The sequence below is a fragment of the Cinclus cinclus genome, chromosome 6 (genome assembly GCF_963662255.1).
Source record: "Cinclus cinclus chromosome 6, bCinCin1.1, whole genome shotgun sequence".
In the NCBI taxonomy this organism is placed as follows: Eukaryota; Metazoa; Chordata; class Aves; order Passeriformes; family Cinclidae; genus Cinclus; species Cinclus cinclus.
The window spans coordinates 52,910,775-52,925,339 of record NC_085051.1 but is presented as its reverse complement, the minus strand read 5'-3'; the positions used below and the strand labels follow the sequence as shown (position 1 = coordinate 52,925,339).

Sequence of the window (14,565 nt, the reverse complement as noted above, 5' to 3'; positions counted from 1 at the left end):
GAGTCGCCGGCGCGGTGCCCGGCGCTGTCAGACCTAGTTCCTGCAGAGTTCCTGAGGCGCCCGTTTCTCTTAACCCGTCATGCTCACAGCTCCCTCGAGCCGCCCGGTCCCCTCAGCCCGTCATGCCCGCAGCTCCATGGAAGCATCCGTCCCCCTCAGACACCCGTCCCCTCAGCCCCATGGAGGCACCTGTCCCCCGGAGTCCCCTGCTGACCGCCCCTCCCCGTCCTCTCAGCGCTCCTTGATGGGTCCTGAGGAGTGGGGACGGTCACTGACCACCTTCAGCAGCCCCCCAGGCACCCCGGCGGGGTGCTCCTGCCTCGGGCAGCTGCCCTGTCACTGAAACTTGAGGGGTTCCAGTGGGTCCCAGTGAAAAGCCGCGATGGGGACTGATAGCCCCAGTGGGAACTTGGCGTTCATCACGAGTTGAACCTGTGGGGTGTCTCGAGGGCCATCGCCAGCAGGGCTGAAGCCCCTTCCCCAGGGAATGACTGCCTTTGCCATTGGCAGACCTGGACCTTTCCTCTGGTGCCCAGGCAGGCAGCTTCCAGAAAGTTCCACATGCCCTTCCCCCAAGGCAGTCTCAAGGAAAGGCAGCTTGAGGCCAACCAAGCTCTTCACAGGGGTTTCATAAGGCTGCAGGAGAAACTACACTGTGGGCTCAGAAGCAGCAGAATTGTTATCTAACCCCCTAACAGCATGGTACTAACTCCTACTTCTGTCTCGTGTTTAGGATTGAAATGATGTGGAGAGCCCTGCCTGCCCTAGTGGTACGGGGGCTGTAGTCAGGAGGCAAGGAGAAGCAAAGGAGGAGAATATTGCTTCATCTTTGGCTCACAACAAGCCCAAGCCACCTGGCATGGGAGCGGTATGGGCATAGCAGGGAGCATGTGAATCACCCTGGACATGCAGGTAGTATTCCCAGCTAAATCAGATAACGTTCTGTACTGTGCTGCATTCACCAGTAACCTGTAATACACAATAATGGAGAAAAAGTCATCCTTTCACAATCACAAAACCAGTAACGGAGAGCTGTTTAGATGATGATCAGTGATTCTTTAAATTAATGTGGTTCCATTAAATATAAGGGATTTTTTCCCATTACCTTCAGTGAGAACATATTTTTTATTATGGTGTCAACCTGCCCATAGCATAATTGCAGTAGTCTTTGTTAGTTATGAAACTCTTCTCCATCTAATCTAAACATAATGTATGCAGTTTCAGAGGTTTCTTAAACTGCAAACTCCTACTCAGCTGTTTTTCTGACTGGCAATCATGACTCTACTGTGCCTTTATATTTGCACCCACTTTGTTTAATTTTCTGTCATTTTTAGTGTCATTGGTCATATTTGTCATTGTTTATGTTCTCATGTCCTTTCTTTCCCATGATGGGCTGCTGTTCAGATCACTATGGGCCTGACTGTGTGCATGACTGCGACACTCAACAGCTCCTCATTTTCACAGGCACTCAGCTCACTGGAAACAATCAGTAATTTTCAACAGACTGCCTAAGCAGTGAGAAAAAATACACCAAGGATTACAACTAAGCAAATACATTTCAAGTGATAAATGGGAAGAGAAGTTTCATTTGACAAGTTAAGGAGAGGGAGCTATGGCCAATTTCTTTAATCTACTGGTACATGAGTGTTTTGTTTAATTTTCAAGTGGTGTTTAGTTGTAGATTAGGAATTGGAAACAATTCAATTGTTCACAGCAAACCACTTTCTCTTGCTGTTTCCTAATTTGGAATATTGCTCTGTGTTTCCAAGATGATGTTTATCCCCTAATTCTTCAGGTACTTATTACTTTCACACAAGTAATTTCAGAAGACGAGTTCAGGAGCTAATACCCATCTCCTCTCGCACTTGTACACCACACATTTATAATTAAGCCTCTTAGGAAGTTAGCTGCATGGCCCATTATTAACTTCCCTTAAATCTTCATTGTTAAAGCTCAGTGCAAAGATCTCTGGAGTAATCAGCCCACCTTTCCAACTGGAAGTATAGCATGTAAATCAGTATTCACTAAGATACCATCCCAGCATGGAAAGTGAGTATTGGTGCCTTTATCACAGTCTAACAGGCCATACAGGCTTATCCAAAGCCAATGTTTCCCAGCAGATGAGGCAGATAAAGCCGGTGATCAGAGGCTGTTGACAAAGGGCACAGCATCTGTAATTAAGTCACTAGGGAAGCTGGCACGGAATGCTGTGACAAAGATAGGATCCAATTTACACATAGCTTTCAGCAATCTTAAAATGCTGTCTGAGTAAAACCCAGCCACTTCTGACTTACTGCATGCTAGAAATTTGTCAGATTTGTGGGAAAAGGGGGAAGAGAGTGCATTGTTTATCAAACATGCAAATCGGATATATTTTAGTGATTTTATGTTCCTTTCTTTCCATGTCCCCCAAGTTTTGTGAAGAAGAGGTGTGTGCCTGTGTTGGAAGTGCTGTAATGTGTGGCACACCGAGACTTCTACGTGCTTATCACAACTGGTATTCCCTGTTCTGCAAGACTGGGAGAAAAAGAGCATATCCAATGAAATGGATCCTTGGATTCTGGATCTTAAGATGACCTGGATTTTGGATCTTGAGATAACCTTGACTCCACAAATCTCCTGAACAATTAAATTACAAAATAGTTGATTGCTTCTTTGTTTGTGTGGCAATAGATTATGGAATAAGATAAAAGGAGCCTTCAGAACCTACCCTGATTGGCTTTTTTTTTCTTTTTTGTGGAGAACACCATCACCACAAAAAAATATGCCATAATGTAAGAAAATGGTTTTAGTATATTTCTGTTTTGAATTAAGAATAAAATATTCGTGTTTTACATTTAAAAAAATCCACAATCAGAATTATGTTTGCAGCTGAGGTAATCCATTAATATTATACTTATATTGTATTTTATTGAGGGCTCTCGGTACAATCTTACACTTACAATAATTTAATACTTGTTTAGCCATGCATTATTTGCAATTTACACTATTTTGAAGCATGAGCATTGTGTGAAACTATTAGTGTGTATGGGAAGATTTTGTGAGGTTAAAAGTGCAGAGGAGACCTAGAGAGAGGATTTGTTCTTTGATCCGGAAGCTAAGAGACCTGACTTGCACAGATGCCGAGCCCTTGGCTTCCCCTGGATATCTGTGTACTCAGCATCTCAGTCTACCAGACCTGGAATAACTCGGAAATCTGGATGGCTGCCAAACACAGCATATTTTTATTTGATGCAGTCTAAGCTTTTTATTTTGCAATTATTTCCTCTATACATATATTACTATTTTTCAGTCCTTAGCAGTTCTGTACAGTGCACATGTTTCTTGTTCTTAGGGTGAGGGTACTGGTCATGGTGCTGAAAGGATTGTGGTGGGGAAAGAGTTTCTGGTGATGTCTCCTGACAGACACAGCTCATGTCAAGGAACTGGGACTCAGATCTGCATGGATAAGTACACTCTGTTTGGACAGGAGGATAAACATGGGTTCTGCTGTGAGAAACACATCAGAGGAAGATAAAGATACTATTATATAAAGGTGAAAATAAAATCAAGATATTCACATTGTTAACAAATTACTATTTCTGCAAACAGCAGGATTCTCAGCTGCATCTTAGCTTTGGGACAAACCTGCTCACTCCTACAAAAAGACCAGTGGAAGTCACTATTTTCATGAATTTCAGGTGAGCTTTAGATGGCTCAGATCCCAGAGTTCCTGTGCCTGTCTTAAACAGGAAGTCACCCTCTGTCCAATAAAAGCTGAAGCCTTTTTTTTTTCTTTTTTTTTGGGCGCATGACAAGAGCAGAGGATTCACTTCCATTTACACAATCACCCTACTTCCTTTCAAATGAAACTGTAAAACGAGCCCACGGTTTCGCAGGTGCTGGAGGCGAGGCGCAGGTCCTCCCCCCGCAGAACCAGGCTGCCACATCCGCAGCCGCCTCAGGGGTTTCTGCCAGCTCGGGGGCATTTGCCACTCACAAGGCTCACAGCGCGGCCAGCGCGCACACTACATAACCGCTATTTTGGGACGATGCGTTATCAGAGCCGTGTTCGAACCCGCGACCGAGGGGTTGGAAAAGGTGCGAAGCCTGCGACGGGCCAGGCTGGTGTGCGCTGGCCCCCCCTTGGCCGGCGGTACACGAGCTGCGATCCGGCCCTCACGCCCGCAGTAACGGACAGCGCCGGGGCCGCCTCCGCGCCGCGCGAGCGCCCCGGGGGGTCCCTCCCCCTCAACCGACCTCCCCGACGCCGAGCAAAATGGCGGCAAACGCGGGCCCGGCCGGCGGCGCAACACCCGCCCCGCCCGCCGCGGCGCGGCCCAATGGAATGAATGGGCTATAAATAACTGCCAATGGGGCGCCGGTTTGCGCTCTATATAAAAGACGCGCGGCGGAGCTGTTGGAGCTTCACTCGGACTGGGGCAGAGAGGTGCGCGGAGCGGCGCGGAGATTGTTGCTGCAGCTGCGAAGCCCGCGGTAAGTCCCGGGGCAACCGAGCCGTTCTTCAGCCTTAAAAATTTTTTATTTTTTATCTTATTTTTCTTTTCTTTTTTTTTTTTTTTTTTTCCTTTTTTTCTTTTTGTTCTCCCCCCGGTGTATGGGGTGGAGCCGGTCAGGCTGAGGAGGGGGGCGCGGTGAGCGGCGCAGGTGCTCGCTGGGCTGGTTGGGCTCTAAAACCAGATTAACCCGGTATTTAGCAGGGTAGTTACATACGCTCGCCCCGTCCAGGTCCCCTGAGGGAGCTGTCTGTTGTGTAAGGGCTTGTTGGATGCTGCCCTCCCCGATCGCGGAGCAGCCGGGGGTCCGCGGACGAGGAGGGAGCCGTCGCTCCTCGGGATCCCCTCGCCCTTCAGCGGCGAGAGGAGGCGCGGCCGCGCAGCGAAGGTGCAGCGGTGCCGCCCCGCTCACCTGCCGGCCGGCCCGGGGTCGCTCGCGGCGGCCCGGCCGCTCCCCCTGCCCCGGAGCCGCGCGCGGGGGCTGCCCGCTGCTGCAGCGGCCGCTCCGCGCGACCTTGGGCGCGTCCCCTCAGCCCGGGCGGTGCCCCGGGAGGCGGGAGAACCTCTGCCCCTGCCGCCGGGATGGTGGGGACGGGGTAAGGCTGGTGGAGGCGAAGAAGTTTTTTTTTCTTCACTCCTTGGCGCTTGTGGAAAGCGGTGTAGCAAAGGTGTGAGAGGCGCGGGTGGAACGTGAGCCAAGGTGACCTTTTGGATGCCTGGCGTTCCCCCGGGCGGTCCGGAGGCTGCCAAACCCCCCCAGTGATAGGCTTCCCATCTTTCTCCCCTAGTGACTGCGGTAGGGTCAGCCATGCCCTTCTCAAACAGCCACAACCTCCTGAAGATGAAGTACAAGCCCGAGGAGGAGTACCCTGACCTGAAAGCTCACAACAATCACATGGCTAAGGTGCTGACCCCGGACCTGTACAAGAAATTGAGGGATAAACAGACTCCCAGTGGATTTACCCTGGATGATTGCATCCAGACTGGGGTTGACAACCCAGGTAATGGGGTCATTAGGTCTGCATAATGATCTGTTCTCCCTCCTGACTGGAAGTGCTTCTTGACAATGGTACCCAAACTTCTCAAGCTGCTGAGGGACAAATCTTCTAAGGCGTTGAGTGACTGTACTAAAAGCATGGCTCTGTTAGGAGGCCATGTTTCCATCAAGATATGTTCTGTATTGTGATCTGACATATCAATTCCCAGACACTTCAATTATGTAACTGCTCTGCTAAATACTTTCAATCTGAAGAGGAAAAAAAAATAGTCAAACCAAATGCATTCTAATTATAACTCATCTGGGGAGGGGGGGACAAAAAGTCGATTTACCTGGCTGTTCTGGTCTATTCGTATTCCATACTGGTTACGCGATGTTCTCTAGCACTTCTATGAAAAAGGGGGAGCAGATGTGTTTACATGTTAACATTACAGTATTTATTTTTACTCTAGCAATATCAAAATGGCCCAACTAAATAATCAGAGACTGCCTCCTGATGAGGAGTACCCGGACCTGAGCACCCACAACAACCACATGGCCAAAGTTCTAACCCTGGATTTATACAAGAAACTGAGAGACAGAGTCACACCCAGTGGCTTCACCCTGGATGATGTCATTCAGACTGGGGTTGATAATCCTGGTAAAATGCATTGAGAATATTCCGTGTGAACCAGCCGAAGTAACTGGTGCTTTTGAATATGGTGACTTAAAACTAATCTTGTGGAGGTGGTATTTATGAACAGACTACAGAAATGTAGCTGTGTAGCAGAAGGAGCAAAAAGCAAAGCATGCTTGCTTGCAGCAAAGCATGATTGTTTAGACATAAAGTTCTATGCAGTGATCTAAATTAGCTAGTGAAATAGATGTGCTGTGCGAATTTGTCCTAAACCAAGCTTGACAAATGAGCATGGTTTAATGACAACAGCTATGGGTTTCCATAGCACTGCATTTGACTAACTGGATGAAGTGTAAAATGTAGGGTCTCTCCAAATGTTTCTATGTAAGAATGAATTTCGAAGTGACTAGACTTGCCACTAAAGAACTTGCCTGGTTAGTGCTGCACTGGAGTACAGCCAAATGTTGCCCAAACTTAGGTCTTTTGACTTTATTACCACTCCAGGCCATCCCTTCATAATGACAGTAGGATGTGTGGCTGGTGATGAAGAATCCTATGAAGTGTTCAAGGAGCTCTTTGATCCAGTCATTGAAGACAGGCATGGTGGCTACAAACCAAGTGATCAGCACAAGACCGACCTGAATGCTGATAACCTGCAGGTATAAAAAGTTTTGATCAATTGCAGATCATTGGTCTGAGGACTGTAAAGTTGATGGCAGCTGCCTGAACTGGTTGCGCAGGCTCTGTCCCCTGGCTTCCACTGAGCATGGACACTTGGGCTTTGGGTCTGGTGCAGTCAGCCTGAAGAGCTTGCTGCTGTGGGATGTCAGTGGCTGGGTACAGCTGGGCAGCTTGTGTGCAGCAGAAACTTTTTTCAGGTGCTGCCGCAGCATGGGTTGTGCCAAACACTTTTAGTGTGCATTTCCATGAGCTGTGGGCTCTTTAACAGTCAAACTAAACAACACTGTCCTGGGTAGGTACTACCATGAAATTTAAACACTTTCTTCTGTCTGATCTTGGATCCTAATTACTAGCTGATGGTGTCATGCTATTGAATAAATATTTTTACAGCTAGGAGTAAGGGTTCTTAAATAATTTTATGGATTTTAAGTGCTACTGTAAACTAGACTCTGGGAGTTCCTAAGTCCATGTTGATTGGCAAACCATAAATCGTATTGAAAATAAGATACTTGTGAGAATAGTAATGAATAATTCTCATTTGCAAGAGTAAACACCTACCTAAAGAAGGTTTTGCCTCGTGTTGGTATCTCTAGATTGCAAATCTGTAAGGGGTAACAGAAGGCCAGACCACGGTCTGAAATGGGCATGAAACTGATGTTCTGGTAATAACCATGTCTTCTAGGACTGCTTAGTAGCTGTAGCCTTGGCAAGAGTTATGTTGCACAGATGCTTGATATAATGCTGAAGAAACTAGCCCTGAAGTGAGGTACTGGCTTACAGGCCAGGTAGTCAATACCTCAGGTGTAAAGTGCTTTCTTAAATGTGTGGGGGCTACATGTGTTTAGGGGAGGGATCTTGGTAGCAGAGTTGTACTTGCTGGTTTCCTAATTTTGTAGGGAGGTGATGACCTGGATCCCAATTACGTGTTAAGTTCCCGTGTCAGAACTGGCAGAAGCATCCGTGGATTCTGCCTTCCCCCACACTGCAGTCGAGGGGAGAGGCGGGCTATCGAGAAGCTCTCTGTTGAAGGTAAAGTGAGAACTGGGTACATCAGGGACACAGATCTGTCCTTTGCATAAGAGGAGTTCTTTGCAGTTTGAAAATGGAGGCACTTGGCAAAAGCCACCTCCCTGGAGACTTGGTCTGAACATGGAGCTTTCCTGGGAAAAGGCTCATTGCATTAGCGCTGCCTCAGCATTGCAGCTTGTAGCTGAGAGCAAGAGCACATGGCAGAGGGAAGTTGGACTGCATTAAGTTCACCTCTGCTGATCTCAAAAGCTTCTGTCTGTGTGTGTGGGGAGAGGTTGGTTCATCAGGGCTCCAACTTGAAATGTAACAAGTATGTAGCAACTAGAGGGCTTGAGTCATGGGGTGCAGTGTTCTGTGGCTGCTTTTAATTGACTTTCATTAATGTTCAGCTTGCTTAAGAGATTTTGTCTTCTTCCAAATCTGCAGCTGACTAGAATAAGCCATGGTTTTGAGTGAAATTATTCAGCTGGTTTTTTGGGGGGTTTTTGGTGTTTTTTGTTTTTTTTTTACCCTGTTTTCTCTTAGTGCTCAAGGTGTAGTTCTGGAGACTGAGAGTGTACTTGTTTCAAAACCTCTCAAGGGCAGGGTAACAGTCCTTGACTAGAATAATACTGCTTGTTATATTCATTACCTTGGTTCTCCTTGGAAGAAAAGCAGTCTCTGTTTGTACAGTTTAGCAGCACTAATGATTTTGTACTGCATGTAAGGGAACAAAGGCTACTTGTATAAGCCTGGAAGGTGCAGACAAATCATCTGATACTACCACGAGGATATTGCCACTGCAGATGAAAGCAAGGGAGGAACCAGATCCAGTAGATCAAACATTGTCATACTTGGTGTGGGGTCTCCAAAGTGCTGGAAAAGTCTAGCACCTTTAGTCTCATTCTAAAAGAGCCTCTCTTTCAGCTCTGGGTAGTCTGGATGGTGATCTCAAGGGGAAGTACTATGCTCTGAGGAACATGACTGATGCAGAGCAGCAGCAGCTGATTGATGACCACTTCTTGTTTGACAAGCCAGTTTCTCCTCTTCTGTTGGCATCTGGAATGGCAAGAGACTGGCCTGATGCCAGGGGTATCTGGTGAGTATGTCTGTGAGGAAGCAGTTATAAAAGTCAAAGAAGTCTTACAGTTTTGGTGGTGACTTGTACTGTTAGGCAAAAGAAGTTGCTCCTCACCTTGTATTACTGTATATGATGAGGAACTCCTATGGGAGAAGTTGCTGTTAACCAGCAAAATTTGAACACGTGTTCTTGCACTGATAAGGACAAGGCAACTTGGCTAGCCCAGAACCAGAGCCTGCATGGGTCAGTGAGCCACCATGCAAAAAACTGAATCAACTTATGGAAGTGGATCACTTGTAAAGGAGCAGATGTGCCACTACAGTTGGCTCTTCCCACACGAGTTGAGAGTGTACAAACCATAGCATTGTCTTAGCTCAGAGTCAATCCTGGATGCATAATTACTCCTTTGTGGTCTCTTCCCTTCTGCTTGCAGAAACTCACTGGTGCTGGACTAGTATGGCTTTATCTAGTGCTAGTGATGAGGTCTCCCCCCTGTCCCCAGAGACTTGGTGACAGTTGACTGATGCAGAGGTGTGGATTCTGCTTGTTTTAAATGTAGGTCACCTACATAAAACTGCATCTCAGGAGCTTCTGCAGCATAATTAACTTGCTCCCTTGTAAGCCAAGGGCTAGGTTTTTATCAACAGGAATGGTCCAATCTTATTACTGCAGCTGTTTCAGTACAACCCAGAGGAAGCACGCTTTGTTTCTGTAGGTCACCTTTAAGATTGCATCATCTACCTGCAGATTGCCAGCACCAGATAGCGCTGTCATCTGAGCATGACTAATCTACAGATTTGAAGTGTCATGTCTTAGTGTTGTTTGCATAAATAACTTTCCTCAGGTACTAGCTAATTTTTTGATCCTAATCAAGTTCAGAAATTACCATCATGATAAACACTGATGATAGTGCTTGCTGTCAGCTGCAGGCTGGGACAGGAGGAGCCCACTGTTCAGAGGATTTTATATAGCATCTCTGAAGAGCCTTGATCTAAAATTAATACCAAAAGTAAGGTACAAAGCGTGGTTTGATAGAATGTGACAAAAGTCTACATTTCTGCAAATTGCTGAGCAGAAGTACCTTAATTTGTAATCTGGAGCTACAAGTGACCCAGGGGGATGAGGGGGTTTTAGGTTTTGATAGTACAAGACTATAAGGTAATGCCATGTTACTAGTCACTCTGTAAAGGCCAATTCAAATTACCTCTTGAAAAGAGCAGGGTAACAACTACCTGCTTAACTCAGGTCCTGTGTGGGCAAAACAAGAAAGATCAATCTTTTTTAAGCAGCTAAGTGAGCCTCCTGACCTAAAATCTGCAGTGGTGAGCAATTTTGGGCTGCCTTCAAAATGTGAGGTGAGAAAGACAGCCAACTGATTGCTTTGTCTCCTAGGCACAATGATAACAAGACTTTCCTTGTTTGGATCAATGAGGAGGATCATCTTAGAGTTATTTCCATGCAGAAAGGTGGCAACATGAAGGAAGTATTTAACCGCTTCTGTGCTGGATTAACAAAGGTAAATCACTATTGTTTGGGCTGTAGGTTCAAATGGCACATGGTTCTCTGGTTAGATCTGAGAACACAGTTTTCAAGCCCTGTCTGGAGTCCTCCATGGCAATGTTTTCGTAGCCTGGATCTCTGGGAACATCCTGATGAGATCTAGAGCTGTGAGGGCTACAGAACAGGTGTTCTGGCAAAAAGTCTTGTGGCTGTGCGATCTAGAATGTTTGCTTGATGTGGTAGGCACCCTTATCCAAATGTCTCAGTTGTATTTTGAAGAAATTCTACATAGTTCCGTAAAGCTTTGAGACACCTTTGTGGGGAGGAGAAATTGCTTGAATGTGCATGAGCAAAGCTGGACTCAAGTTTTTAGGCTGGATGCTGTTCTCTACTTCTAGTCTTGATATGAGCTTGAGCTTTACCAGCCCCTAATCCTAAGAGATGTGCCAGCTTGTCATGTACTAAATGCAGCTTCCTAACAGACTGTGTGGCTTTTGAACAGCCTGTCTCACTGCTAGGAGGAAGATGAAGGCCTTAAAACCCTTCCTTGTTGGTGACCGTTTTTCCATAGAGGGGGCTTATGTGGCTGAAATAGCTGTTCTGAGTGTTGTGGCTGTTGCTGAGTGACTGAAGCTGCCAGTGAGCACTGATGGACGCCTTACAATCTTAAGGCAGAGAACAATCTCGAAACATTCGTTCTTTCTATTTATAGATAGAAAGTCTCTTCAAGGCCAAAAACTATGAGTTCATGTGGAATCCACACTTGGGCTACATCCTGACCTGCCCATCCAACCTTGGAACTGGGCTCCGTGCTGGTGTGCACATCAAGATCCCACACCTTGGGAAACATGAGAAATTTGGAGAGATCCTCAAGAAACTTCGGCTGCAGAAGCGAGGCACAGGTGAGAGTTGATAACACTGATGAGCTGAGTCAATCTGCCCTAAGACACCAGCAAAAGCCTGGTTATGGCCAGAGCCATCTCTTGGTTTGTGATGTCAGTGCCTGTTCCACCATCCAGAAGGTGCCCTTGTAAAGCATGTGGAGAGAAAAAAGTTTTCAAATTGTATATTGGAGGTGTTGAGGATGCCAGTGCTCTACTTGGTGTATACTGTGTCTGTCTAGTTAATGTTGTGTGTGTCATTCTGAACACCAGGTAAGGTGGACCTGGTGGCAGCTGTTCTGTTACAAGCAAGGGTGGGAATCCTGGCTTAACCTCTGGCTAGGAGATGGCTCCAGTGGATACTTGTGACCTCAAGTTGGATTGCTCATGGGTCAGAAGAATGAAGAGCTGGCCTTAGTTGTGTATTCTGTGGTTCATATTGGCAGTCACACATGGCTTTATCCTCCTGCGTGTAGGAGGAGGCACAAGTGGCAGCTTGTGGAGAATGGCCCTGCTGTGTCCCTACCTCAGGCTAGTGAGGGAAGAAAGGCAGACTTGCCTGCTCTAGCTGAGGTCAGTGTTGTAACTGAATCTCTTGCTGCAGGTGGTGTGGACACAGCTGCTGTTGGAGGAGTGTTTGATGTCTCCAATGCTGATCGTCTTGGCTTCTCTGAGGTGGAGCTGGTGCAGATGGTGGTGGATGGAGTGAAGCTTCTCATTGAAATGGAGAAACGCCTTGAAAATGGCCAGTCCATTGATGACCTCATGCCAGCTCAGAAATAAAGCACTTTACTCTCATGCTTCCTAACTTATTGGATGAAAAATAAAATGTCACTCCAATTCAAACCCTTGGGGTCAGAGCCCACTTAGTTACACTGTAGAGAAGTCTTCCATCCATCTGTGTTAGAGTTTTATTTTTTTGATGGTTGAGATGTTGCTGAAAATGAAATAAACTGTTGTTTGGCCTGAGCTGTCTTAGATATGTTAACTGAATGTCTTTGAGACTTAAGTGACTTGGTTTTCATAGTTATGCTAGATGGTCTGGTTTTGTGTGCAAGCCTATATTCCTAGGTGTGCTGCTACAGACCAGCTGAGTTGAAATGTTGTTGAAGCAGTTTGCAAAGTTGAACCTTTTAACTTGATTGTAGTTGCTGTAAATTTGAGAACTAGTGTTAACATGAGTCACTGCAAACATGCCCTACCTCCAAGGCTTTGACTTGTGCATCTGCTCCTGCCAATTGTACACTGTCATTATCCTGAGTACTGCAAGCCAGGCTGGCTCCTGTAAGGGAGGGGAGACAGGGCTGGGTATAGAGGACTGCTGCTTTTTTCAGCTGGGCCCTCGGGGGCTGCAGGGCAAGGTTTAAGGTCAGACTACACCCCCTCCCAGGGTATTACTGGCATCCCTGAGCTGCTTTGTGGGGAGAAAGTTGTCTTCAGTCTAGCTAGTGTAAACACCAGTTGCTCTTTTGGGGGTAAGGGGTGAGGTGAAACCTAGATAGCTCAGCCCTCTGCTTCTTTCTTAAGTGATTTCAGCTCAGCCAAGGCAGAAAGGGGGTTTGGAAGCTGCCACTGACAGGAAAATACAAGCTAATTAGCTTTAGTCGGCTGACACTTGTTTGCCCCTGTGCCAGTTGCCCCATGAACCTGAAACTGAGTAGTATAGTCAATTAAAGCATGCAAACTAATTTTTTTCCAAACTGGGTCTGGCTTGCAAGCTCAGGTACTTCTCTGGGTCTGAGCTCCAGACTGGCTGTACATGTGTGCTTGCTGTGTGGAAGCATCACATTATTAACATATAGGAGCAGCATTTTCCACAAGTAATGCTACCTTGGAGTGTCAGACCCTTAGAACCGTCTTTGCAGCTCATGCAGATGCACCTGCTCAACAGCTCTACCCCACTGCAAAAACACAGCTTTGATGGAGGGAGCGTGACAAGAGGTTGATGTGGAGCTCCTTGGTGTGCAGCTTTGTATAGGTTTGTGTAGATAACTGAATCTTTCTTTTGTAAAGGCTGCAGTATTTCTAAGGCTGTGATTGCAGGCTGTCACTTGGCTGAAGAGATGATTCCAGCTGAGGTAAGCTGATTTAATTTTGGTGAGAAAAGGCTGAGTGAACATTTCAGATGAGATTTTTTTCTTTTAATACAGCTTTCTATGTGTTTCAAAGTTAATTGGGTGGGGGAGAGGAGATCATCTCTAAGAGTTCTGTTCTGTACTGGGTGTTCCTGTATTTGAGTTAATCAGCGCAGAACTTTAATGTACGAATCTTGTGAGAGCAAGGAAGAGAAAGTGGTGCAAGAGACAACCGGTTGGTTCTGCATATTTAGATTCCCCCATGCTGTGCTTCATGTCACTGTTCACAGACGCTTGGCAAATAGCTGGTTTTGCTTCTTGTAATCAGAGAGTGTTCATTTAGTGGTGCCTCTCCTCAACACAGCGTTGTTACTGCGCTCACAGCAATGACCTAATGGAAGGAGTTGCCTGAAAACTTGTCTATTTTTTTCTAGCTATATCAGCTGGACTAATAAAAACATTTCTCTCTCTATGCATCTTGTTTCTCCTATGTCCTTAACCCATCCGAGCTGTTATGTCTCTCTGCTTTCAGCCCCTCAGTCCCTGCAGTCTGACACAGCTCCTGTAGCTGGCTAAACAATTGTGTTCAAAGCAGCAAGCCAGTCTTTAACGCCTGCATCCAACTAGAAAATACTTCTTTTAATTGGTTTTCTTTCCCACCCACTACCTTTGCTGTGTTCCCTCGTGTTGCTGCCATGCGACCGTGCTTTTGTTTCAGCTTGTACAAAGCAATTGCAAATATTTCAGAGAAAGAATGTGTCCTGGCAAAAGCTGGGCACTGAGACCAACCCCAGGTGGGATCTGCTAAAAACCTCTCATCAAGAGAGGAATTAAAGCTCCTCCCTTCTCACCTTAAAAGCTTTGGTTTGATCTTTGGCATTACTCACCCTTGTGCTCTGGGAGCCCATGGATTGTATGGGGCAGCAGGGCACAGCTTACTTGTGTTCTGGGCACCTAACATGGTGCCAGGTGCTGGCAGGCTGCCATGGGAGTGGGGTGCTTGGCCTTAAACCCAGGGGAGGAGATGAAGGTTATTGGTCAGGGCTGTGCTTTATCCATGGAATTAATCATGTGTGTCCTGTAGCTTTTTGGAAAGGAGCCGTGTGCCTCCTGCTCTCATCACACCCCATGGTGATGGCAGTGCCCTCACCAGGCCTGGAGTGGAGACTGCTCTGTTGGGCCCAGCAGTGTTGGGGGTGTAGGCTGGGGGAGGAGAGGGGCCAGGAGCCC

General features: G+C 46.7%; 1 protein-coding gene across 1 annotated transcript; it reads left to right on the top strand.

The window, feature by feature from the left end:
• The first annotated feature begins 4,426 nt into the window (after nt 1–4,426).
• Nucleotides 4,427–12,229, top strand: CKB (creatine kinase B). Its single transcript, XM_062494741.1, has 8 exons — nt 4,427–4,476; nt 5,285–5,497; nt 6,614–6,768; nt 7,687–7,819; nt 8,726–8,897; nt 10,272–10,395; nt 11,092–11,281; nt 11,865–12,229. Exons 2-8 carry the CDS (start codon nt 5,305–5,307, stop codon nt 12,041–12,043), a joined length of 1,146 nt encoding a protein of 381 aa, XP_062350725.1. The 5' UTR covers nt 4,427–4,476; nt 5,285–5,304; the 3' UTR covers nt 12,044–12,229.
• Nucleotides 12,230–14,565: the final 2,336 nt, after the last annotated feature.

Coding starts and splice junctions, on each gene's coding strand:
- CKB (XM_062494741.1), top strand. CDS start 5,305: ATGCCCTTCTCAAACAGCCACAACCTCCTGAAGATGAAGTACAAGCCC. Junction 6,769..7,686: donor TGAATGCTGATAACCTGCAG/GTATAAAAAGTT, acceptor CTAATTTTGTAG/GGAGGTGATGACCTGGATCC. Junction 7,820..8,725: donor CGAGAAGCTCTCTGTTGAAG/GTAAAGTGAGAA, acceptor CCTCTCTTTCAG/CTCTGGGTAGTCTGGATGGT.